Source organism: Phascolarctos cinereus, unplaced genomic scaffold, assembly GCF_003287225.1.
Source record: "Phascolarctos cinereus isolate Bilbo 61053 unplaced genomic scaffold, phaCin_HiC Scaffold_3;HRSCAF=262, whole genome shotgun sequence".
Classification (NCBI taxonomy): domain Eukaryota; kingdom Metazoa; phylum Chordata; class Mammalia; order Diprotodontia; family Phascolarctidae; genus Phascolarctos; species Phascolarctos cinereus.
Genome location: NW_027555736.1, coordinates 165,985,575 through 166,011,501, shown reverse-complemented (window position 1 = coordinate 166,011,501; position 25,927 = coordinate 165,985,575). Strand labels below are relative to the sequence as shown.

Genomic DNA, 25,927 nt, shown 5'->3' with positions numbered 1-25,927 from the left:
TTATTAAGTACTTAAGTGCTTTACAAACATCATTTCATTCAACAATTTGATGAACCCTGTGCTATTATCTCTATTTTACAGTTGAGGAAACCAAGGCAGATAGAAATTAAGTGACTTGCCCAGGGTCATAGCTAGTATCTGAGGTCAAATTTGAACTCAATTCTTCTTCACTCACTGCATCCCCTAGCAGCCTAGTCTAGCTTCTCACATGTTGAAAAAAACCACTGGATAAGGTCATCGATAATCTCAGGAAGAAAAGTTTCAGTATAACTGGGATGGAAATACCATATACCATATACCATATACATGGCACTTTTTCTCCACGTCTTTGCACTGGCTGTCCCTCACATCTGGAATGCATTCCCTTCTCATTTTTGCCTCATAAAATGTTTAGTTCCTTAATCAAAACCATTTAATTGAGAGGGAAAAGAAAAGGGGAAAAAATCAAGTAAAAATCTCCAAACCAGGGAAAGGGTAGGTAAATAGGAGTCAGAGGTGGGGCAAAAGCCTGTGAGAACAGAATTGTAACAAAGTCATTTAGGAAAATCTAATTGTAGGAACAAAGTTCTAATTTAAAAGAAGGATTTTTTTTAAATCTTAGAAAAAAGAAAGTCTACATCTAACACACACTCCAAAAGAACTATCCAATGATGAGACACAACAAAAATAGTGCAGATGTATCAAATGATTTTTCAAAGGGATTGGGCATTCTTAGAATGGAATTATGATAAATCCTTTTTGAGTTTGACAATAGAAATACAATTAGCAGATCAATCATAACAAAACAGGGGCATTCAAATTAACCATCATGAAGCAATGCACTCTCCCATAATATTTCAGGTGTTGGAAACAACAGTATAGGCTGTGGGTGTTACAATGGTAAGGACCTTAGAAGGAAAGGTAGCACCATCTAGCAATACTCCTGAGGACAATGTCTGGAAACGGCTTAAAAATAAAACAATTGAAGACTTATTAAAGATTACATAAATATCTAGCTGGTAAGTGCAGCTTAAAACTCATTAAACTAAATCACCCAATTAAAGGCAATGACAAAGAAATATGTAGAATGGAATTTGAAAGACAAAAGGATATCAGAAATTCTTGATACTCTAAATTAACAATCGAAAGTGAAAGCCAAAAGTTTAGGCAATACAAGGAGTCAAAGCAGTTCAAAGGACAAAATAAAAATGGAACACTGATTTTAAAAATCAGTCACTAGAAGTTGAAAGGCAAAAAATTAGAGGAGAGAACCCCAAAAGAAAATGTGAAAAACTCCTTGCCACTTTAATAACAACAGTAACAACAACTAGCATTTGTATAGCACTTTAAAGTTTGCAAAGCACTTTAAATGTTTACTCATTTAATCCTCACTGCAACCCCTCGATGTTTTGTTCAGTCATTTTGCAGTCATGTCCAACTCTTCATCATCCCATTTGGGGTTTTCTTGGCAAAGATACTGGAGTGGCTGAGTGGTTTGCCATTGCCATAATGGCCATTGCCAAGTCTTCCTGATTCTAGGCCCAGCACTCTATCCACTGCACTACCTAGCTGCCTCCAAATCCCTTGACGTTGGTGCAATCATTAAATGAGGAAATAAAGTACAGATAGGTTAGTGACTTGCCAAGGGTCACAAAGCTATTAAGAATCTGAGGCAAGATTTGAACTCAGGTCTTCCTGTTCCCCTAGTCCTATGCTCTATTCTCTGTTGGTCTATCTATATGGTCAAAAAAAGTCCTACCCATGAACAGCACAACTTGAATCAGATTTGAAACAGTAAGTCTGTGTTCTCAAAAGAAGAATGATTACATCAAGGAGGTGATTAAAACTCTTGTTTCCCTAAGAAACTTGAAAACAGAAGATCTGAATAAGATGCATTAACTCAGATGCTTCACAGAGGTGCATGAATAACCAGCACAGCACTTTACCAGCTTCTCTTCTGATGCAAGTGTGCTCTAATCATTTTTCACAGAAGATATCACATATTTATTACCAGAACATAAGAACACCAGTAGGCTATCCAAATAAAGGCCAATTACATGGAAGGATGCTTTCTACACGGGATATGCAGCTTGAATCACTCAAATCTCTAAACATTTATAAGAAAATTATATACTGACTGATGGCAAAAGGAGTGTGCCAAAAAGTCCCTGGAGTATAAAAGGAGGGTCATTGTCAATTCAATGATTTAATGAATAAGATCCCCCACTTTTGTTATCTTTACTTGGTTATCACAAAACCTTTAACTCAGTCATGTAGAGCAAATATATAAACTAGGTTCTAGCATAATGAGAATATTAGAGTATCTAATGTCCACATGGAAAATACTTCTCTTTTTCAAATATACCACCAACACAACATGTCAAGAATAATCATTATATTATAAAGCATAGCATCTTCCATGTAGAAAGAGATAAACCTATCCATATCCTTTGATCCAGCAGTCCCACTAGTGGGCCTACACCTCAAGGAGGTCAAAGACAGGAACAAAGATTCAACATATGCTGAACTATTGATAGACTGTGGGAAGTAAAGCAGAAACAAAGTGGATGTCTATTGATTGGGGGATGGCTAAAAATATTATGATATTTATAATATTATATGTTACGCAGTATGAAATGTTAAAAACGAGGAATTCAGAGAGACATGGGAAGAATTGTATGGACATATGCAGAGCAAAACAACAAAAAGAATCAAAAGAAAAATATACACAATTACTGCAACAATGTTAATTGAAAGATCACTAAAGGGGAGCTAAACTCTGAGTAAATGAAAAAGCAATGAAGGTTCTGGATGACAGATAATGAAACGCACCATCCTCTCCCACTCTACAGCAGAGAAGTGGAGACTACTAAGATAGAAGGTTATATACATTGTCAAATATAGTCACTCTATCAGATATTGCTGCTTAAATAGCTTTCATTGTCATAAGGGAGCATTCAGCCTGGAGGGCAGCTAGAAAATAATTGTGACGTAAATACAAAAGGTATCCAATGAACTGTTGTTTAAAAAGGAAGGAAAGCTCTAGTTGAAAATATTCCTGGCACATCCCTATTCTTGGCTTTCTGAATTTTTATATTCAAGGGAGTCAGAAGTCAGGACCACATCCAGATGTCAGATATGTTAGCTCAGGCAGGACAGGAAGCATAAGGGAGAGTGCAGACTTAAATCACAGTCTTAGGGATAAGTAATAAAGTGTTCTTTAAAAAAAAACCCTCCCCTTTTTATTGCACCTAAAGAAAATGCACCAAGTCACTCACCAAAGAGGAATGATTTCTTTCTTTTTGTAATTAATTAATTTATTTTTAGTTTTCAACATTCACTTCCACAAAATTTTGAGTTCCAAATTTTCTCCCCATCTCTTCCCTCTCCCCACCCCAAGAAGCCTGCATTCCGAATACCCCTTCCCCTAATCTGCCCTCTCTTCTATCCCCGCCCCCTTCTCTTATCCCCTTTCCCTTCTATTTTCCTATAGGGAAGGATAGATTTCTATATCCCATTGCCTGTATATCTTATTCCCCAATTGCATGTGAAAACAATTTTTAACATCTGTTTTTAAAACTTTGGTTTCCAAATTTTCTACTTCCCTCCCTCCCCACCCACCCTCATTGAGAAGGCAAGCAACTTGAAACAGATTATACATGTGTAGTCATGCAAAACACTTCCACAGTAGTCATGTTGTGAAAAACTATATTTCCCTTCATCCTACTCTCGTCCCTGTTTATTGTTTTCTCTCTTTTGACCCTGTCCCTCCTCAAAAGTGTTTGCTTCTGATCACCCCCTTCCTCAATCTGCCCTCCCTTCTGTCATCCTCCTGCTCTCTTATCTCCTTCCTCTCTTTTCCTGTAGGGTAAGATAGATTGAGGAATAATTTCTAAGGACCAGAAAAGCTATTACCTCCTAGTGATCTTAACATCTCTTTTTAATTTTCCTAACCATGGCAAAAATGTGTCATTGCAAGGGTCACTTTTTTAGCAGTTTCTCTACGAACTGTGCTAGGAAAGCAAGATTAAAGGTGTTCGTAAAGGGAGTTTGAGATAGAAAGTCAGAGTTTCTGTCCCATTCATTATAACACATTGTCCTCTATCTTATAAATTATTGCTTACATATAGCATGTATGCATTCTATTCTAAACTTTGCTTTTTCAATAAGTAATCCTATGCCATAGAAGTAGTCTGCTACAGTGGCTAGAGGGCCAGCCATCTGGGCAGAAAGATCTGGATTCAAATCCTGCTTCAAACACATATTAACTGCGCAACTGTGTATAATATCTCAGTGCTCTAAGCCAGAGGTGTCAAACCTGAATGGGGCCCAAACCAGATTAAAATGTAATGGGGAAACATTCAACAAAATAAATACATAACAAAACATGGATTATATTAATATGTGGTTTTCTAAGTAAGTAAGTATGCAGGGATCCTTACATGTGGCTTAGTGGCCTCAGTTTCTAGTTGAGTTTGACGCTACTGCTCAAAACATCTCCCAAAAACTCAAAGTTACAGATGTGTTTCTAATCTGCATCCATACAGGAAGTGTCCACACTGGGAGTTCCCCACAGATGAATTCACAAGAATTCAAAAACATCAATAGATAGATAGATAGATAGATAGACAGATGAATGGATAGATAAATCCTAACACTCAGAAATCTACTATCTGATTCAACAACTTGCAGGTTCGAGAGGGCAGTGTGAAACCTCAGGAGGATGGGGATAATGTAAGCTCCCTGAGGGCAAAAATTGTTTTCTTTTTTCATCTCCCAGAGCCTGGAGATCACCTAGTGGATGACTAATAAATGCTTATTGAATTGAACTGAACTCACAAGGGAAAGTATGGATCTATTTGTTCCCATTATTCCCATTAACTTTTTGCACTAGAAGTTATGTTAGACACTATATACAGGAAGTGCCTTCTGCCAGCTTATCATGTAAGGTCAACAACATGGGTGAAGACAAAATGAGGAAAGACAACTGAATAAGAAAACAATACATAAATAATCATAGAAATTGGACAAGGATAAGTGTGCTTGATGGAGTAAAAATAACATTAAGTCCATATGGGGAGGGCGGGGAAGTGAGGAGAAAGCATATGTGGGATGCATCCCCAGCCTAAGGCAAGAGGTAGAAGCCAAGGAAACGGTCATTTCATCTCTGATCCACCTAGGATAGCTTTTACGAAGGTGCTTCAGGAGCTACTTTACCTAAGAGTAGGGGATGCTTATGGGGCAGCTAGGTGGCTCCATACTGCATAGAGCACTTAGTCTGGAGTCAGGAAGACTCCTCTTCCTGAGTTCAAATCTGCCCTCAGACACTAGCTATGTGACCCTGAACAAGTCACTTGTTTGCCTCAGTTTCCTTATCTGTAAAATGAGCTGGAGAAGGAAATGGCAAATGACTCCAGTATCTTTGCCAAGAAAACTCCAAATAGGGTTACAAAAATTTGGACACGACTAAAAAATGAACAGCAGAAAGGGGGAGCTTAGCAAAGTGAATTTAGTCATATGACAGTGTGGTGAGAAGGTTTATAAACAAGAATGGGACAATGGATTAAGGGGACTTTGAGTCAATGAACCAAGATAAGGTGAGGGGATAGCCTGAGCATATGAGAACCTCACCCATGTGAGATAATCCATGGATTTCGTCAATGGGTTTTAAAGCTGATACAAATGGATAGAAGCAATTTAAAGGCCCACATGAAAGAGATGCCGGGGTCAAATAATGTATATCGAAGAAGACAACTTCTGCAGCAGAAATAAAAAATCAACTGAGGCTGAAGATTGGTGAGGAGAAGATAAGAATTACTATCACCATTGACAAGGCTATGGGAGACAGGATGGTTAGGACACTGAAGTACATTTATTTCAATGTTTCAGTAGATTTGGGATCTCACTGACGTGGGGGCAGATTGCAACCAATCCATGTCTTCTCATTCTGTGGTATTCTTTTTCACGTCCTTTCATAAGCCTAGAGAAAAACTCCTCAGTGCACAGAAGGCCTTCTCCTAGACCTTTTTTAACGTATTGCGAATGCCATTACATCATCTGGGCCATCCATCTGTTATCCCTTGTTCTTCCTGTGGGGCCAGTCAACCTCCCCTTCTGATCACGTGTAACAGGCATGCAAGCTAGTCCCCTCCTCTTGTTCATGGGGATGTGTATGCACAAGAAGGGATATGCTTCTGGAGGAAATATACAAGCTACAAGGAGAGGAGACAGAGAGGTTCGTATGGCCATGTGTCCAATGCAGGAAATTGTGTGTATCAAGAAGCTTACACTAGACGGATGCTGAGACGATAGTTGAGTCATGCGAGAGTAAAGCTACCCCACAGACAGTGGCCTTGGAGACATCAGCACAACAGGGAACAACACATACCAAGAAGCAACTTGGACCTATCTCAGGAGGCACTACGGGCCAATGGATTCCAACTCTGACTCCCTGCATGATCTTGGGTGAGTCCTTTAACCTCCGTAAGCCTGTAAAATGAGCTGGATGGCCTCCAAGGTCCTTCCCAGCTCTAGATTGATAACACTTTGTTGGTGCTCTGACTCGAGGGGCTCAGCAGGTACTAGGGCCAGGTGGGCCCCACCAGAGGAGAAGGCTGCCTGACAACCTCCAGAAAATTGTCTTGACAGTAAATGGACTCTAGAGTCAAGTTTTGGGGAGTTAAAGAAAACCTGCCCTATTGTTAATTTTTGTTAACCTAAATACATGCCAGAAAACTGAGGGCCTTTTGGGAAATGCAAAACAAACAGATACTGACATTTGCAGGTTTTCCACGAGTGGGGACATGAGCCAGAGAGATTTGGTGATAGACTTTATGTATACGTGGGTCTATTATGTCAAAAATTATTCCTCTTTACTGAATGACTTTGTGCATGCTCTTCAGGAGTTAGGAAGATAGTGACTCTTTTTTCTGAATCCTTGACTCCCAGTCTCCAAGACTATCCATTTGAGTCTGCATTCCCCTTTGCATTTCCTGTCCTGCCTAGACAAACATTTCTGTCATCTGGATATGGTCCTAACTTGTGACTGTTCTAAATATGGAAATTCAGAAATCGAAGGATAGGGTATACCCTTAGGAATAAATATCAGCAACTTTGCCTTCTTTTCTTTTTAAAAAATACATTTTATTTATACAGTTTGTCCTTAAATCACTTCTGTCACAGCCTCATTCTAGATTGAAGCCTCTCTTTTGACAAAGAAAAACAATTAAATAAAATCAGTTCCAGTGACTTTAGTTGGCAATGTAGACACAGAGTTCTGTCCCAATGCTCCTCTACTTCTCTGCAATAAGGGGATAGATGTGCTTCATTGTTTCTTCTGCGGAAAGCTAATGGACAAAAAAAGCACACATGCTGCATGAAGAAGAGGAGGTGGTACTAAAGAAGATGCAATTGAGAAGAAAAGCTGGAACAGATCAAGTACGTGCAGGAAAAAAATATATAGAGAACCCTGCTGGATATGACAGTCAATTAGTCAATCGACAAGTAGTTAGTGTGTGCCAGGCACTATCTATGCCAAGTTCTGGAGATACAAAGAAAACTGAGTCCTTGCCCTTTAGGAGATCACCTTCTAATGGGGGAGACAATATGCAAATAACTACCTATGAGCATACAAGATATATCCAAAGTGGAATGGGGTAATGGGGACTGAGGGCAGTGAGATGGTCAGATACATGCTGCAGGAAAATCACTCTGGCAATTCAGTGAAGAATGGATTGGGGTAGGAGGAGACAAGGCAGGGGGACCAAGTAGAAGGCTCTTGCAATGACATAGGTCCAGGTACAAGGGCTTGTACCAGGATGATGGCTGTGTAACAATTTCGTCAGCACTGAAGGATCTATTCTCAAGATATTTGAAAGTAGAGAGACACCAAATGATTTTGAAAATGAAATCATAAATAATATTATTACTGAGGACTCAGTAACTAAAAATTCATATGTGTATATGCTCATCTCTATAAAATTTGCATGAAAATGACCTGCCCATATATCAAGGGTACTCCAGATGAAAATAGGAAAAATAAACAGGTAGACTTCTGCAAATGATTTTTTTTTTTTGTGGAAGGCTTCATCTTCAGAATCCCACAACTGGCGGAAAAGTGTAGAGAATACAAGAGTTGGATTTATTATTGATTGTTGAGATCGTATAATGTTCTTTTATGGATGTAACTACAGGAATGATTTTGTTCAATAGTCCTGATTATCATCATTTAAGGATGGCATAAAATGGAGATATACACTTGCCAAAGAAGTCCATCATTGTCGTGCAGAATGTACTGCACAGAGTCAAAACAAAAGAGAGATTTCCTATAGATGGAGGGGTCTTCCAGATGTTCCTTTTCACAGCTGAAATTGTACCAGTTGCATTAACTTCCCAAACTTCCATGCTGTCCACCTTCATTTCACCTCAGCCAAACACAGAAATGGTCATACCAGTGATCTGACCATCATCTCCCATAACTACACCACCTCAATGTTCCAGAACCCTGAAGTTCATCTCTCTGACCTCCACAGCCATCTACTGTTCAGTCTCTACTTTGGGTCCCCCTCCCAAACAGTCTCCATACTCACTCTAACCCCCAGTTCTCTACCCCTTCTTGTTTTCCAAGGTTCATTATCCTTATTATAGTTGCACTCCTCATCTTTCACAGTCTTGACCATATGGTTGACCAATTCAACCATATGTCTCCACCTTTCCTTGAGTACTTTGTCCTTTGTCCTGTTATCAGACACATCTTGCCAAACTTGAATCCTGGGTCATGGCCATCATCTGCTTTCTCTATTCCTACTCATATGTTGCTGAACAATACTAAATAAAGTCACACTAATCTGCCAGATGGGTTTCCCACAAATTTATGTTTTCTAATCTCAGTTGAGCCCTTACTGATGTATACAATACTTTTATTTTCCCCTTTTTTGGCATTCTATCACACTGTCCACTGTGGCTATTCCAAACATTCTCTTCTCTTCTAAGACCTTCTTTGTTCCTCCTCCCAGAAGACATCTCCTACTTTACTGATAAAATAGAAGCCATCCTTTTCTCTCCCACTCTGAACCTCCAAAATCCTCTTAACTCTCCCTTATCTCCTCATTTTCTCTAGTTTTTGATGAAGAGGTAAGCCTCCACTTGCCTAGGCTAAGCCCTCCGCTCATGGTTGCCAATTTCATAAATAAGTATTATATTATTAATGGGTGGTAATAATGAGTTCAGTACGGGACATGCTGAGTTGAAAATGTTAACAGGATATGCAGTTTGAGATGTCTAACAGGTAGATGTAGATGCAAGACTGAAAGCTGGGAAAGAGATTAGGGATGGGCAAGTAGATATAAGAGTCAAGTGCAAAGACATGATAACTGAAACCGTGGGAGCTTGATTGCAAATGAAATAGTAGAGAGGGAGAAGACAAGAGAGCCCAGATCAGGGTAGAGATGAATAAAGTTACTCCAAGTAGATCTACATTTAGAGTAGAGAGATTCTAATTATTCTGATTAAGCTGAATGACAAATATACTTACACAAATTTCTATCACTTAAATCAACTTCCAAGTATTAATTGATGGAACTGGTATTCAGATCATGTAACCAAAAGGGAATTAGATGTATGTATAGATACCAATTGGAAAATTTGGAATTGCTATATACAGCATGCTCAGTAGAGTAGATTTGGTTCTGGAAAAATGCCGTATTCCATTTCAACTGCTGCCACAGATTCATCCTTTAGTGGCCTTTGTGTGTCAGAAATCTAAAGATGAACCTCATTACTAGTGACATTACAGATGTTACAATTGGAAACGAGCTTGGTACCACTCTGTTACAATAAGCATGCCAGCCACTAAACCAACCCTCTCTTGATTTTAAATTATTGAACCATTTTAATGAGTGTATGTCAGAAGAAATGCAAATGAATGCTAATTTAGAAAAGCTACATTTTTGTCATCTAAAAACCATTTATGGCTGAGATGATTTAGAACTAATCTTTCTATTTTATGCTTGGGTACGGGCATGAAGGACACACAGTAAAATGTAATCTAATCTTCAAAATCTCAAGAACATTACTTCAGTGATCTTTGGACCATTATTTTTCATTTGCTGCAGTATTGTATATGTATGGTAAGAAGTGTCCATGTTTTTATGTACTATTTAGGCCTCGGGCTTGGGAAGAATGAAACCAAACACTATGGTGATTGGATTTAAAAAAAACTGGAGGAAAGCTCCCCCTGCAGAGATTGAGAACTATGTGGGAATTATACAGTAAGTGATGAGTTTTAAATATATTCCTTTTTTAAAAAAAAATGATAAAATCCTAACGAGGACAGTGCTTAAGACATGCATGTGCCATGTTGAGTTGCTTTTACCCCAAGGAAAACATAATCTTAAGTTACTCTGGATTCTCTATAAATAAAGCTAATGATAACATCATATGTTCCTAGATCCTAGAGGAATATTGAATATCTGAAATTCAAATGTCAGTCCTAGCTCAGCCCCTGACTTCTTCGGGATCTTGAATGACTCATTTAACATCCCTTTTCTGTAAGATCCCCTCTGTAATATGAAAACTCCTAAATGCTGTCTCTTTCTGAAGAGTGCAAGTATTAGTGGGATGTGAACTGATTAAGGCATAGGATATTTTTTTCATGTGATTATTATAGTATTGGTGCTATATGCCTAATATAGCTATCATTTCTCCCTATTATTATACCTTCACTATGGATGAAGGAAGTATACTAATCAGGTAAGAGCTCCACAGGATCAGATCTTATAATCACAAGATGCTATGTGATAGTAACTTCCTACAATTTCTCACCTAAGTCAATACCACAGCCCAACAACAGACCAAATCAGCAGGGCTATCCAGAGACCCATTTCTCTACAAGGCACACATATATTGACAGGACTCACTCCATTCTCATGGGCAGAACTGACAGGAAGCCATGTAACTCATAAAGGGCATAAAACCCCACCATCACTATGAGCTGCAGGGCCAAACACCATCTTAGACCAAGTCCCAGATCACCACTCCTCCACAGGGTTAGCATGATGCTCTCCACATCCTGTGTCAACACAACTTCCACAGTCAGTTTGCAATCACCAGTGTGAGTAAAGTGCTCCCATTGTACTTTACAGACTGCCTCAGACTATGTCCTCAGAGATGCCATCACCTGCTGGTGGCCCCAACTGGCATCTATACTTCTCCACACCTATAAATTTCTTGACAGTCCCTGCCCTTATTCAAGGTGCACAGTAACCATAGCTCTCCAATTTCCCTGTAATTACCAATACCTCAGTACTGGCAGCCAATGGAATGAAAGGTCCCTATTAAAAAACAAGAAACAAAAAGACCCTTTGGTTCAGTTGTCTGATTCACATCAAAGAATGCATACTCCAGAAGTTCAAAGAAAGGAATTTTTTTTCCCCTTTTCTCCCCTCTCCCAAAAGCTTATGGGAAAATAGTTGGCTACTTCTTATAGCTACTGGCCTAATTAGTCAACAGTCAAATTTTTTTTGGGGGGGGAAGGGTGTCGGGGTTTTTTCCCCTGGCTTATATATATCCAAGGAGGCCTTCACCATAGGGCAACAGGAAGCTACAGTGCAGAGTATTCTCCAGCATCCTTCCTGGCCTAAGCCACCAAGCTGAAAGGGTTCCTCCCCTTTTTCGTACTGTGTGCTAGGGTCTAGGCAGGTCTTGCCCTTCTACCCCGTGCTAGGGGCTATGATAGAATCGGGCCATTTGTACAGAGAAGAGAGCCTTCTGCCCATACTGAATACTTCTTAAACTACTCCAATCCCTCACCTCCTCTGCCAGATTAGAAATCAAGATGATAATTATATGTGTAGCCACACATTGGCCGCCTGCATGTGAAATTACTTTAATAACATGCCTGTGAATTTTTTAACTGAGCATTTTGTCCCTTGAGGCACTGAAAAATACAAGGGAAGTTCTTCACCTTCTGAATTAAATGTACAATTATTTTGTCTGGATCTCATCGGGGTAGGTAACTCCCATCTTAGATGCTGCCTATCATGAGACAGATCAGTGACTTCTCTACCAGCTAAAGTCCCTGAGAAGATAAGGGCCCTGAGAGCATAAGTAATTTGCCCATGGTCACATAACTAATGTGTATCAGAGGCAAGACTTGAACCCAGCTCTTTTTGATGCCAAGACTGGACCTCTAACCATTATGCAACCCTGCCTCTCAATCTTACCAACAAATATTTATCCAACAGAATAAGCTTAAAGTACCCATTAATCATTCCTTGACTGAACCACACTCCCCAAACGTCAGATCTGGGTGTCTCCTTCTGCTACTGTGTCCCTGATGCTGCTTCTATTACCTGAGTACCTGGCTTTCCATAATATGCTAAGATCCTTTGCTTTTTTCCTGCTGCCCAAGAGGAACAGATAATGTGGGATGATTCTCTGAGCCATGTACTTGCCAGCAGAACTAGGGGTTGAATAAATTCCCACCCTGACTTTTCTTATCTGAATGCTACTTCATTTTGCAAACTCAGGTAGGCGCACAGATGAGCAAAGATTCCCCAGAGTTTTTTACTCGCCAGGGAGTAGACAAACGTTCCCCCTTACAAAAGATTTCTGAAAGAGAAAACAGCACAGAATCTCACAAAACTGGATCCCAATAACCTAGAGAAACTGTCCTGCAGTTTCATCAGTAGGCATGTCTAACCTTGCAGTCAACACAGTTCTGTTTATTGGTGCTCACTGCCATCTGGCAGTCAGCTAATGTATGACAAGGCTGGGATCAACAAACATCATTTTGTCATGTTTAGAGGCCCTACCGAGGACATCAACCACCAGCTGACAATCTGAGACAGGACAGAGCTTTGAAGTGTTTGCTGAAGCCCCAAACTGGGGCAACTATTAGGACGCAGGGACAGGTGGCCAGGCAGATCGTTAAGCAATGGAGTCACAGAAAAACACAGAATCACAAAATGGCAGAGCTGGAAAAGACATTAGAGATCCCCAGAATGATGCCTTCATTTTAGAAAGGAGGAGACTGAGGTTCAGAATAGATGCGAAATGATTTGTTCACTGTCACAGAGCGGCTAAATGGCACAGCTGCTATCTGAATCCAGATCTCATGATTCCCCACCACACATTATCTCTAAAGCACTTTCTAGCCCAAAAATTCTCTGATCTTAAATATAGGAATGCTTCCTTTTTTTTTTTTGCTACCTTTTTAAGACACAAGTTTCCATTTTTACAGGATAGGAAAATGGACCTGATGATCCTATGATCAATCCAGTTTCTCGTTGATTTTTATCGATTGACTAAACTGGTTCCTAACTGATCCATTTGTTTCTAATACTTGACATAACTAAGTCAGGAAAATAAGGGATAAGGAAATATTTGGAAGAGGAATCATTCTTTCTTGCCCATCCTCTCTAGTGCTTTTGCCTTATCATTTTTAATCACTTGACAGTATCAGCATTTGTGAAACTTTTTCAATGATAGCAGCTTGAAATGTCTCTTCTAGGATAAAACAATGATTTTATTTTGATTTTACTTTCAGTGATGCCTTTGATTTTGAGATTGGTGTGATTATTGTCAGAATTAGCCAAGGGTTTGACATCTCTCAGGTTCTCCAGGTGCAAGGTAGGTACTAACTCATATTTGCTCCTTAGGTTTAAAATATATATATCGACCTCCCTCAAATAGCATTTTCTCCATTGACTTGTAAGTGTAGCCCTGGTCCTGCTAAATGCTAGAAATATAGACAAAAGCAAAATATTCATCAATTAAGAGAAAATGCCCCATCCACTAGTAGTTTCGCCCTGATTTTCTTATTCTTAAATGAGACCACTTATGTAAAATGCCATATGTCAAGGCTAGCTATTGCTTATCAGTCATAATATAAGAGCAGAGGTTCTTAACTTGGAGTCCAGAGGCCTCTAAGGGGTCCAGAGATAGATTTCAGGGGGCCCATGAATTTAGATGTGAGAAATACGTAGATAGCTGTATCAATATGATGTTTCCTCTGTAATCCTATATATTTTATTTTATGCATTTATTTGAGCACATTATTCTGATGAGGGATTCATAGGCTTGACCAGATTGCCAAAGGGGTCCATGACATAAAAAAGATTAAGAACTCCTGTAGTATTAGAGGCTTCATAGCAGTAAGAATAAAAAGAGCTAGTCTCAGAATCAGGATTACCTTGGTTCAACTCTCACCTCTGATAAATACAGCTCTGTACTCTGGACAAGTCACTAACTAACCTCTCACCTCTTCCAAAGAACTCTAAAAGACTATATGTTGCTTTGTAGTTGCTGATCTGCATTGGAAGAAGGGATTTTTCACTGGGAGTTCTCCACTCCAGTGAAATTACTGGACCAGACCCCCCAAAATAAATCCATACATAGAAAATAACAAAGCTTCAATACTGAAAATCTATGATTTCAGTGCATGTACTCCTCCCACTGGGGCAGCTAGATGGTGCTTCCTGAGTTCAAATCTGGCCTCAGGCACTGACTAGCTATGTGACCCTAGACAAGTCACTTAAGCATGTTTGCCTCAGTTTCCTCACCTGTAAAATGAATTGGAGAAGGAAATAGCAAACCACTCGAATGTCTTTGCCAAGAAAACGCCAAATGGGATCATGAAGAGTAGGACAAGACTGAAACATCTGAACAACAGCAATACTCCTCCCATTAATATAAATGAAAACCCTTTTGCACCTTAATTGATGGTCTTCAAGAAGTTAATGCAAGGAAAAAATCCATTGCCCTGCAGCTATAGGGATGATGGCCTCTCTGAACTTAGGGAAGCTACTGGTCTAACAAGAGATATCCAACCTATCATCCATCCCTTCTCAGAGCCTTTCTAGGTTAATAGGACCTGACAGATCTTAAGCTCCACTGACATGGCATTTGGTATCTATATCATAACCAAGAGCTAGAAGGGAACTTTAGCAGTAGATTTAAAATAATAACAATGGTAGCAATAACCGAATTATAAAGCAAGAATTATTAAAAATAAACATCATCAGTTAAATAATCAATTAAGTTAATTTCTGAAGACTTTCATAAAATAGAAATTAATCCATCTCTTACAGGGAAAAAAAAAACAATTTTGCTTTATGAGTCCACGATTTGGTTTGTAGCTAATAAGGAAATGGGCCAAGATTGATCACATTGTGAAACAGTAATCTAAAAGAGTAGACAGAAACACTAATTCTGATTTGTGACTGCTGCTTTCCACTGAAAATATGATTTCTTTTTCTATTCTTGAAGTACAAGCAAACCTTTAATGCACAAAACAAAGACTCTGACCTCTGCAACCCAGTCATATGATCCAGAACTGCATGTCTTCTATTCAGCTGAGCGGGGGGCGGGGGGGGGGGAGGGAAATACATGCCATTTTGGAGTCCAGGTCCAATTTGCCTGCAGCAAATTTGTTCTGGACAAATTATTTCCATTATAACAGAAGGGTTCATTGGATCACAGATTTAGAGCTGAAAGGCACCTTGAAAGCTGTAAGATCCTCATTTTATAGATGAAGACAATGAAGTTAAGAGAAGTTAAGGGACACACAGCTAATCGGTATCTGAGGTAGGACCTGAACACTGTCTTCCTAATTCTAAGTACAGCATTCTGCCCACTGTACCACCTATTATTGAAAGAACTTGTAAATTTGTGAATGAACTCTTGGGAAAAAAATATTAGGAACTGGGCATTGAGAAGATAGGTTTAAAGTATATTGGCTACATTACTTGTATCAATGCATCAAGGGTTTTACAAAGCAAAGCTATGAGTAGGTCCAACCCTGGACAGTTAATTAGACATAGTTTGTATGTGAGAGGAAGGGAATGGAATAAACAGTTATGCAGCACCTACTATTTGCCAAGCACATTTTACAAATATTCTCTCATTTAATCCCCACAATCCTAGGAGGTAGATTACTATCCCCATTTTACAGTTAAGGATACTGAGGCAAATAGAAATTAAGTGACTTGTCCAGAATCACACAGCTAGTAAGTATCTGCAGCTGAACTTCAACTCAGGTCTTCTGACTCCAGGGTTAGTGCTCAGTCCACTGCACCAGCACCTGCCTGTGGTGTCCTCAACCTCTACTTTATATTTCCTTTTATCCTTTCTGTATCTTTGAACCAAGGATTTTTGTTCTTTCTCTCTCTTTCTTTCTCTCTCTCTCTCTCTCTCTCTCTCTCTCTCTCTCTCTCTCTCTCTCTCTCTCTCTCTCTCTTCTCTTTCTTCTCTCTCTCTCCTCTCTCTTCTCTTTCTTCTCTCTCTCTCCTCTCTCTTCTCTTCTCTCTCTCTCCTCTCTCTTCTCTTTCTTCTCTCTCTCTCCTCTCTCTTCTCTTTCTTCTCTCTCTCTTCCTCTTCCCCCACCTTTCTAACTCTTTCTCCCCCTTCTATATCTATTTCTCTGACTTTCTGTCTCTTTTTCTCTCTGTGTATTTCTGTCTGTCTTTTTCTCTTTCTCTGTATTTCTTTCTGTTTTTGCCTTTCTGTCTTTCTGTCTCTATTTCTCATCTCTCTCTGTCTCTGTCTCTCTCCTTGCTCTCTGTCTTTCTCTGTCTCTCCTGTCACCAAAGGAAAGATACTTGATAAATTCATTAATTCATCCACATCAAGGTCTTGTAGGGTTACTCCCTCCTAGAACATTTTAAAAGAGATCTTGGAGAGGATGATAATTAGCACAAATTAAAAATAACTAATAGCATAATTTCAGCTATCAATGAGGGAAATGTTCCCTGCTGCCTCTCATAGATACATAAGATTGAGAGTTAGAATGGAAGTCTGATACTATCTAGCCCAAGCCTATTCTTTGACAGATGAGAAAACTAAAGTCTAGGCAAGTAAAGTGACTTACTCAAAGCACAACGGTGCCACAATAGATGGCACAATAGATAAACTGCTAGGGCTCAAGTCAGGAAGACAAGATTTCTAATCTAGCCTCAGACACTAGAGTCTACTATTTGCAAAGCACATTTTACAACATAAAGAGTAGAACTGTGATCTGAACCCAGGTCCTCTGACTTCAAGTCTGGAGCTCTTTCATCATGACCTAAAACAAACAAAAAAAAAACCCAAAATAAAATAAAACCATACTGATGGTCACCTACTATGACTACATAACAGGCCAGTTTTGGCCTTGAACATTAAATGTTCATTAATTAAAGTAAAAAAAAAGTAGGCCAGTAGAGAGTACACTGTCCTGATTCAATCAATTTAATTCAAATATTTATTAAGGACCTACCATGTACAAAGTACCAGGAGTTAGTTTTTATTTTTGGTTTTTGCTTTTTTTTTTAAGTCCACACATCTGCTGATTTCTTTAGTATGTAGACCTCCCAATGAGTAAAGTCCTTCTACCAGTACAGATGAGCACTTTCACTGCAACTTAAAGTCTTTGAGAGATGCTGTAGTAACTGAGAGGTAGGAGGACTCCTTAGAAACTTGAACCCAGGTCTTCCTGTTTCCAGGCCAGTTTTCTATTAAGGATGTATGTTGCCTCTCAAATAGGGGACAAAAAGACAAAAATAAAAATAGCTTCTACTTTCAAAGAACTTACATTCTACGAGGAGGGATAGTATGTAAAGTGATGAATAAATTTAAAATAATTTGAGGGAAGCCAAGGATTCCTAAGGTATAAGTAAGGAGGAAGTGGATTCCAAGTATAGGGGACATTTTCCCATAGCAAGGAGATGAGCTATTGAATAGTGAGTTCAAGGAACAGCTAACAAGGAAGTTTGGCTTTGATATAAAGCATATAAATGGGAGTAACATGAAATAAATCAGGAAATGTTAGATGCAATCAGATTATGGAGGACTTTAAATGCTAGGCTGGGGAGTTCATGTTTTTTCTGAGAGGCAATAGGGAGTCACTGGAGATTTTTGAGTAAGAGAGTGACATGATCAAGCCTTAGGAAGATTATTCTGGCAGTTGTGAGGAGGGTAGATTAGAAAGGGAACAGACTAGAAGCAGGGAGATGAATTCAGAGACAACTGTAATAGTCCAGTGAAAGGTGATGAGGGTCTGCCATATGAGTCGAAAGGAGAAGAGAGATGTGGAAGTAGAATTGTCAAGACTTGGCAGATGATTGGATATAGGATACAAGGAATAGGGAAAAACCAATCAAAATGGACTCAAGGTAAGAAATAAGTCCCCTTGCTCTTCTATCTGACCTGACTTCTTTGGTACATTTGTACCTGTATTTATCAATTGACTTCCATTTTAAAAATTAGACTACCACTTTGATTCTGTTTAAGAAACATTTTGTAAATGGCTGTTATGTGTAAAACACCATCCTAGGAATTGAAGATACAAAGATGAGTAAGGCACAGCTTCTGAATTCAAGGACCTCAGAATCTATTAAAGGACATAAGAAAAGGACGTCAATAATTCAAACTAGAATGTGGTACCTATGAGAAGTAAAGACAAAGTGCTATGAGAGATATGAGAAAGGGACTAAATATTAAATTAAAATGTTAAAGTATTCATGATAATAGTTTGCATTTTATAGCGCTTTACAATTACAGAGCACTTGGTAAACATTTGCTTTGTACACTTCAAGCTAAAAGAGAGAGAGGAACACAGAAAATATGAAACCCGCCCCCCTTTCCTCTATGTCCCTGATCGCCACAGAATGAATCATAAGATTAGTTTCTGTAAAGCACTACAGTGAAAAAATATCACAGCATTTTTTAAAAGAATCCCAGCACTGAACTACATCCCCTCTTAATTTCCCAAGGGATGTATATCCTATTTAAATCAACTTTGATATTTGAAATATTTCTGCTTCTTAGTTGAGAAAAAGAAAGTACAGTCTGTTTCTAATGAAATAATTATAAGTACCAACTATCTAGGGTAAACAAAGAACAATGAAATACAAATATACATGACGAACATGAACAACAGAAATGTAATGATAGAAATTAACTCTGAGTCACATTTCCATGCATCGTTTTGAAGTTTATGTAACTTATGATGCAAATCTCATATTAGGTTCTGAATTGGGGAAAATAATCTTGGGTTCCATTAGGTTATATTCTAATATAGGATTTAATAAGAGCCTGATAAATCTTAAGTATTACATTACAGTATGTTAATGATCATCATAATATCTTATCCAATCCAGGCCATATAGAGTCATCACAGATTCTAATTTAAAGAAAATATTAGCCATTTCAGAATGCCCATATACTGTAGTTAATAAAGTAGAGTCTCTGAATACAAATCTGCTTTATAGGTAATTTACCAGTTAATGAAGATTACTGCTATACCATGTCACAATCTAATATAATGGAAGCAACTCTTTTTTTTTTTTAAAGAAACAGATCAATGTTTATAACACACTAACCACTCTCTTACCAGGGTTCATTCACCACTAATGGAGGCTACTTTCTTTTAATAAATTAATCCATTTCCCTAAAAGAAAAAAAAAAGCTCTTTTTTTTAATTCTCCATTTCCCATGTGTGTTTGACAAAAATGTTCTACCTATGCAAATAGCCCAAATTGGACCAGCAATAAATAAATTGCTGAACTGTGATTCACCATCTATTTTGGTCAAGAATTGAGCATAAGCATAGCAAGATTTACGAGCATGGCGGCAGCCCATTGATGCTGCTGTATCTGATCAAAGAGCTTAGCAAAATAAAGACAGATGGTGATGTGGTAAATAATTACTTGATTGTAAGGCAAGTACTGCAGGAGTGCACTTATCTTAACCAGACGTTATTCATATTAACATTTACAGCTCAGGTTTGATTGACCATGGAAAGAGTTTAGTTTATGATTAATAAAGAAAAAGAGATATCATTGAATAAGGATATGATTTCCCAAACAGGCTTTCCTGTCTGTTGTTCCTTCTGTAATCAGTCAAGGAATAATCGTTCCATATTTTCAGGGCTTAACACATGCAGGAATTCACAGAGTAAGCCTAGGAGATTTTCAAAACACGAGTAGACCATACTGACAAGCGGGTGATGTGGCAGAGGGAGCAATAATTAGCCACCATATTGGCTTACCACATGGTCAGTCCCCTCATTGCAGCCTAATCCACTATTCGAAGCATTGAAATCAACTTTACCCATGGTTGCTTTGGCATTACATTTCATTTACCACCTCAGATCCAGGGTCCTTTTGCATTCATTAAATCCTTTCAAAGAACTAACCTCTAAGACTATTTTGGGGGATATGTGAAGAAACAAGATAGAATAGGGAGGGAATACTTTCAACTGGGATGGGAGGAACCAAATCAGAGAAGGTTTTATGGAGAAGGTAGCACATAAGGTGGGCCTTTAAAAGGAGAAAAAAAAGTGGGGAGGAGGGGAGAGAGCTAAATAGGCAGAGGCAATTCCAGGCATAAGAGATGGCCTTTGCAAATGTAAGAGGCAAAAAAGAAGGTAAATAGCACACAAAAGACAATTAATAGTCCATTTTAACTGCACTAGATTTAGAGTCAGAGAAAATGGGTTTGAATCCCAACTTTAAAGCCATAGGCAAAACTGTGCCACAGGAAACTGAGTCCAGGCCTCAGTTTCTTCAAACAATTATAATAACAGCACTTTAAGGGTTTGTAAAGTGCTTTATATATCTCATTTGGTCCTCACAACAACCTTGTGGAAAAGATGCTATTGTTATCCCAGTTCAACAGATAAAAAAGCTGAGGCTAAGAGAGGTTAAAGTGACTTGTCCAGAATCATAAAGCTAATAAATGTGTGAGGTAGAATTTGAACCCCTATTTTCCTGACCCCAGTTCTGTTATGTTATCCACTATACCACTTATCTGCTTCTGTAAAATGAAGGGGTTAGGCAAGATGTCCTTTGAGGTCCCTTCTAGCTCCAAATTCTCTGCTCCTATGAAGACAGAGGATTCGTGTAAAAGAAGGCTAGAAAGGTAAGCTCGAGCTGGCTTTGTCTCTTTGGCCTGGCATTTTGCAATCTGCTCTGTCCTGGGTGGCTGTTCCTACAAAGCACTCAGTCAAAGAGTTGGAACAGTGCCCAGTTCTTCAGTCAGCTTGCCGACTCCATTACAAAGGAGGATCTTTTCTCCCTTGCCCAGACTAAAGGAGAAAGCGTAAGGCATTTAGTGGCTGAATCACAGGGTGCACTGGGGCTGGGCCAACAAAGAAACTCTCAGGGCAGCCTCCCTCCCACTCCATTATTCAGAAGAAGCTGGTCCTATTCAGATCCCTGAAGCATCCTTGTTAACCCACAAGTGACCTGTCCAAAAAATCCAGTAAAGTAAGGCAGCCAAAGAATGCTCCCTAGTTTCATCGTATGGACAGTGTGCCATTAGCCAGGACACTGCTGAAAATGTCTGTGCACAGCCAATGTGTATCCACGTATCTCTGTGTGGTCTTAAAAATATAAAAGTCAGAGGCTGTGGCTTTGGAGGAATTAATTGTGTTATATCAGGTGCCTAAGGATATTTCTGCTTATTTAATGATGAAGAAATGGAAATCAATTGACCAAAATTAAAATAATCCCAGTGAGGACCTCATGGGACCACACTGTTCTGAAAATTCTCCAATTTTTATTGTATAATAAAAACCAGTTCTGGAATTTGCATTAGTATGCTGCTGATGGCCTGTATTAAAACATCTTTCTTCAATTCTCTTATGTCTTTCTTCAAGAACTTTTCAGGATTGAAGGCACTGTCTCTCCTGCAGTCCAGTATATTGGGTTACCACATGGTCAAGAAACCCTGTGGCACCTACCCAATGAGGCGGCATTATTGTTTTTAATCAGTTGTTTTGGTTGTGTCTGACTCTTTGTGGCCTCATTTGGGGTTTTCTTGGCAAAGATACTGGAAGGGTTTGATATTTCCTTCTCCAGCTCGTTTTACAGATGAGGAAACTGGGGCAAAGAGGGTTCAGTGGATTGCTTAGGATCACACAGCTAGTAAGTGTCTGAGGCCAGATTTGAACTCAGGTCTTGCTGACTCCAAGCCCAGTGCTCTATCCACTGCACCACTTCACTGCCCCAATGAGAGGGTATGGACAAGAGTAAAAAGGACGGATTGTGATAAGCATCTACAGAGGAAGGTAGAGGAAAGCAAGCATTATTTTACACAGAGCCAAAACTAGGTAGGGCAACTAACTAAGGGATTTGCCCCAAGGTGCTGCATTTAGACTAGAGACTAGACCCATGATTTAACTGATATATGGATAGGATATCCAAGATGAGAAAATGCCTTTTACAAAAACAAAACAAAATAAACCATTTTGCAACTTACAGTCTTAATGGATTGCCTAGAGCCCTGAGAGTTTAAGTATCTTAAACCAGAGTCATGCAGCCATTATATATCAGAAGCAGAATTTGAACCCAGGTCTGCCTGACTTCAAGACCAGCTCTCTAGCTGCCATGCCATGCTGCCTCTATATTTAGAGAGTGCTGACTACTCTTGAAGGCCATTGGTAGCATAGAAACAATAGAACTTACTTAGCACCTAGCTCCCAAATAGTACACTGTGGTAAGCCTGTTCTCTGCCCCCTGTCCCTCACCCCAATCCCCCACCCCTCAACTAAGAATACCTTTCATGTCATTTGCCGTGAGTACAAAAATTACTAGGTCCAGCTCTGATTGTATAGAAATGGTGAAATTTGCCATAGTTATCATCAAAGTTTAAGAATCATGACCCCTAATGTAATGGCATCTAGGTCTAGGACTAGCCCCTTACTAGAGAGTACTGAGCAGCTCACATCTGGTCTTTTACGGCAACAGTCTTGTTTCCCTGATTTCCTGTGGCTACTGATCTCAAAGACCTTCTGGACATTGGGTAAATCACACAAATGATTTGACCTTAAATCTAACGTCATTGCCAAAAGATTAATTGCTCAGTACTAGAAAAATGTCATCAAATTCAGTGGAACTGTAGAATATACTCACCTGGGAGATTTGTCCATTCTGAAAGTTAATTAATACATAATTGATAAATCAAGAGAACACACAGCCTTGCTCTCTTGGGGGAAAAAGGTAACCACATCAGCAAGACTGCCATTTGTACGTACTGGATAATGGTATTTTGTAATGCCACTGCTAGGAATTTTTGCCCACTCCCTCATAACATTTCTGACTATGTTTATTAGTTATAGTCTTTCTATTTCTTTGAAACTTCTGTGAAAGTCCCACAATAATACCTAGCTAGAGATGATGAACTATCTATCAGCTTAAAATGAATATCAGTGTCACTAAATTTGGGAAGGCTATTCATAAGATTGTTGGTCATGAGGTAATGATATTTTTGGCCATAGCAACTCATGAGGCAAGAAGGAATTTTGTTCTGCATATGTAGATGGAGTACCATACTGATGAAATCATGGTTCTCTGGTTCTTTTGAAATAAGATGTATTGAAGTATACATCTTTTCTTGGAAGATAGTGAGAAACAAAAATCTAAAGAAAATAACCAGATCTGAACACCTAACCACCAACCAATATGTATTTAGTAAATACCCTCTATGTACCAGGCACTAGGCTAGGTGATAAGGCTACCCAAAAAAAGAAGAAGCTAGATGGCGCAGTGGATAGAGCTCCGGCCTTGGAGTCAGGAGGACCTGAGTTCAAATCCAGCCTCAGACACACGACACTTACTAGCTGTATGACCCTGGGCAAGTCACTTAACTCTGATTGCAAAAAAGAAAAAAAAAAGAGAAGAAAATGAAACAGTATCTGCCTTCAGGAATCTCACATGTTATCCAAGGAGACAATATACATAAATACATATAAAGATAAGTACATATATAAGAGGCATACAAAGCACTTTTGGTTAGGATGCTAAGTGGCACAGTGGATAGAATGCTAGGCCTTGAGTCAGGAAGACCTGAGTTCAAATCCGTCCTCAGACACTTGGTGTGTAACCCTAGGCAAGTCACTTAACTCTGTTTGCCTCTGTTTCCTTATCTGCAAAATGAGCTAGAGAAGGAAATGGCAATACCACACTGGTATCTTTACCAAGAAAACCCCAATGGGGTCTCTTGAAGAGGCAGATAAGATTGAAATGATTGAACAAAACCAAGGAGATGGGGATCTGAAGAGACACTTCTTATAGAAAGTGGCATTTGATCTGGGATTCTAAGAGTCAGAGGTGATGAGGGAATACCTCCTAGGTGTACAGCCTAAAGGCATTGAGATGGGAAATGGAATGTTATGAGTGAGAAACATCTGGAGGGCCAGTTTAGCTATGCCATAGAGTATGTGAAGAGAAGTAATGTATTCCATGCCTGGAAAAAGTAGCTGTCTAAATGACAAAAAGAGGAGTTTGTACTTGATTCTAGGAAGTCTCTGAAGTTTATTGAGCCAAAGAGTGATGTGCTCAGACTTGTTCTTTAAGAATATCACATTGCCAATAAGAATGAAGAGGGAAGAGACTTGTGGGAAGAAGACCAGTTAGAAGGCTATTGGAAAAGTCCAGGTGAGAAATTATGATGTCCTAACTAGGTGTGACTGAAGAGAAAGGGACAGGTGTAAGAAATGTGGTTGAGATAGATTCAACTAGATCTTACAACCAATTGGTCATGTGGGGTGAGGAAAAGTAAGGTTAAGAATGATTCTGAGTGAGTGGAAGGATGGTAGTGCCCTAAACAGAAAGAGGGAAATTCAGAAGAGAGGTAGTGGGCTTAGAATGAAATTTGTGGCTATATTGAGTTTGGGAGGCCTACAGGGCATTTAGTTGGAAATGTTCGATAGATAGTTGGTGATGCAAGACCAGAAGTCAAGGGATAGATGGGGGCTGGTTACATAGATCTATGTGCAATGATTGCTGAAATCGTGAGAACTAGTGAAGAGAGAGAGATTAGGGAGAGAGAAGAGGTTCTTGGATAGGGTCTTGGGGTACATACATTCATTTAGGGGGAAGAATATGCATGACGATCTAGCAAAGGAGATAGAAAAGGAGTGGTCATACTAGTAGAAGGAGAACCAACAGAGAACAGCAGTGTCATGAGAACCGAGGAGAGAGTATCCCAAGGAAGATGATAGGCAACAGTGTCTAATCCTGTAATTATTGTTGTTGTTCAGGCATGTCTAACTCCTCATGACACCTCATTTCTTGGCAAAGACACTGGAAGGGTTTGTCATGTCCTTCTCCAGCTCATTTTACAGATGAGGAAGCTGAGACCAACAGGATTAGGTGACTTGCCCAATACTTACAACTAGTAAATACCTGAAGCCAGATTTGAACTCACAAAGATGAGTCTCCCTGACTCCAGGCCCAGCAACCCTATCCACTGCACTAATTCTGTATAGAGGTCAAGAAAGGTGAGGACTTAGAAAAGGTCATTGAATATGGCAGTTAAGAGGTCACTGATAACTTTGGAGCAAGTTGACTTGATGAGATCAAAAACCTTGATGTTTCCCTTTCTCTTTTATTTCCAAAGGAAAAGGAGAATGTAGAATGTCCTAGTCACCATCACAGAGTATTTCACTCTCAGAAGGAGCTATTGATGGATGTTTTTCCCTCAGTGGTGAATTTTTGCCCAGTGCAGCTATAATTTATTATTTAGCTTGATGATCTTTAATTGCTGCATTTGGATTTCAATTTAATCCAGCAGTTAATGAGTATCTACTATATGCCTGGTACACTTATGTAAGTTTATTGCTTTGTACCCTGTATCTTTGTCCAGATACTTTCATCAGGTACTTTAGTCACTCATAGTGGAAGAGATACCACCTACCTCAAATTTGGAATGAGTTTTTTTCTATGCAGATTAAAAAGAAGACTCAATATGTACCTCCACTCACCTCCCCTGCCAAAAGAAAATCTGTATTGTTCCTCACAATAACAACAACTGTTGCTCTAATCTCAATACTACTTCCTTAATATTGTTCACTGAAATATACACTACTTTTAAATGATCAGCTTGACATATATTCACTATGTGTATGCATCTCAGAGAGATATGATCTTTCCTTAACCTACTCAGTACCAGTGATTGGCATATTTAA

The 25,927-nt window shown here is 39.1% G+C and overlaps 1 protein-coding gene across 3 annotated transcripts in view; it reads left to right on the top strand.

Annotated features, from left to right (window-relative positions):
• SLC12A1 (solute carrier family 12 member 1) overlaps positions 1–25,927 on the top strand; it is a 142,522-nt gene that overhangs the window by 82,038 nt on the left and 34,557 nt on the right. For all 3 annotated transcript variants that reach the window (XM_020976430.2, XM_020976370.2, XM_078151265.1), the window contains exons 19-20: positions 10,141–10,247; positions 13,526–13,608. In XM_020976430.2, the coding sequence (XP_020832089.1) occupies positions 10,141–10,247; positions 13,526–13,608 (190 nt within the window). The remainder of the gene's footprint in view (positions 1–10,140; positions 10,248–13,525; positions 13,609–25,927) is intronic.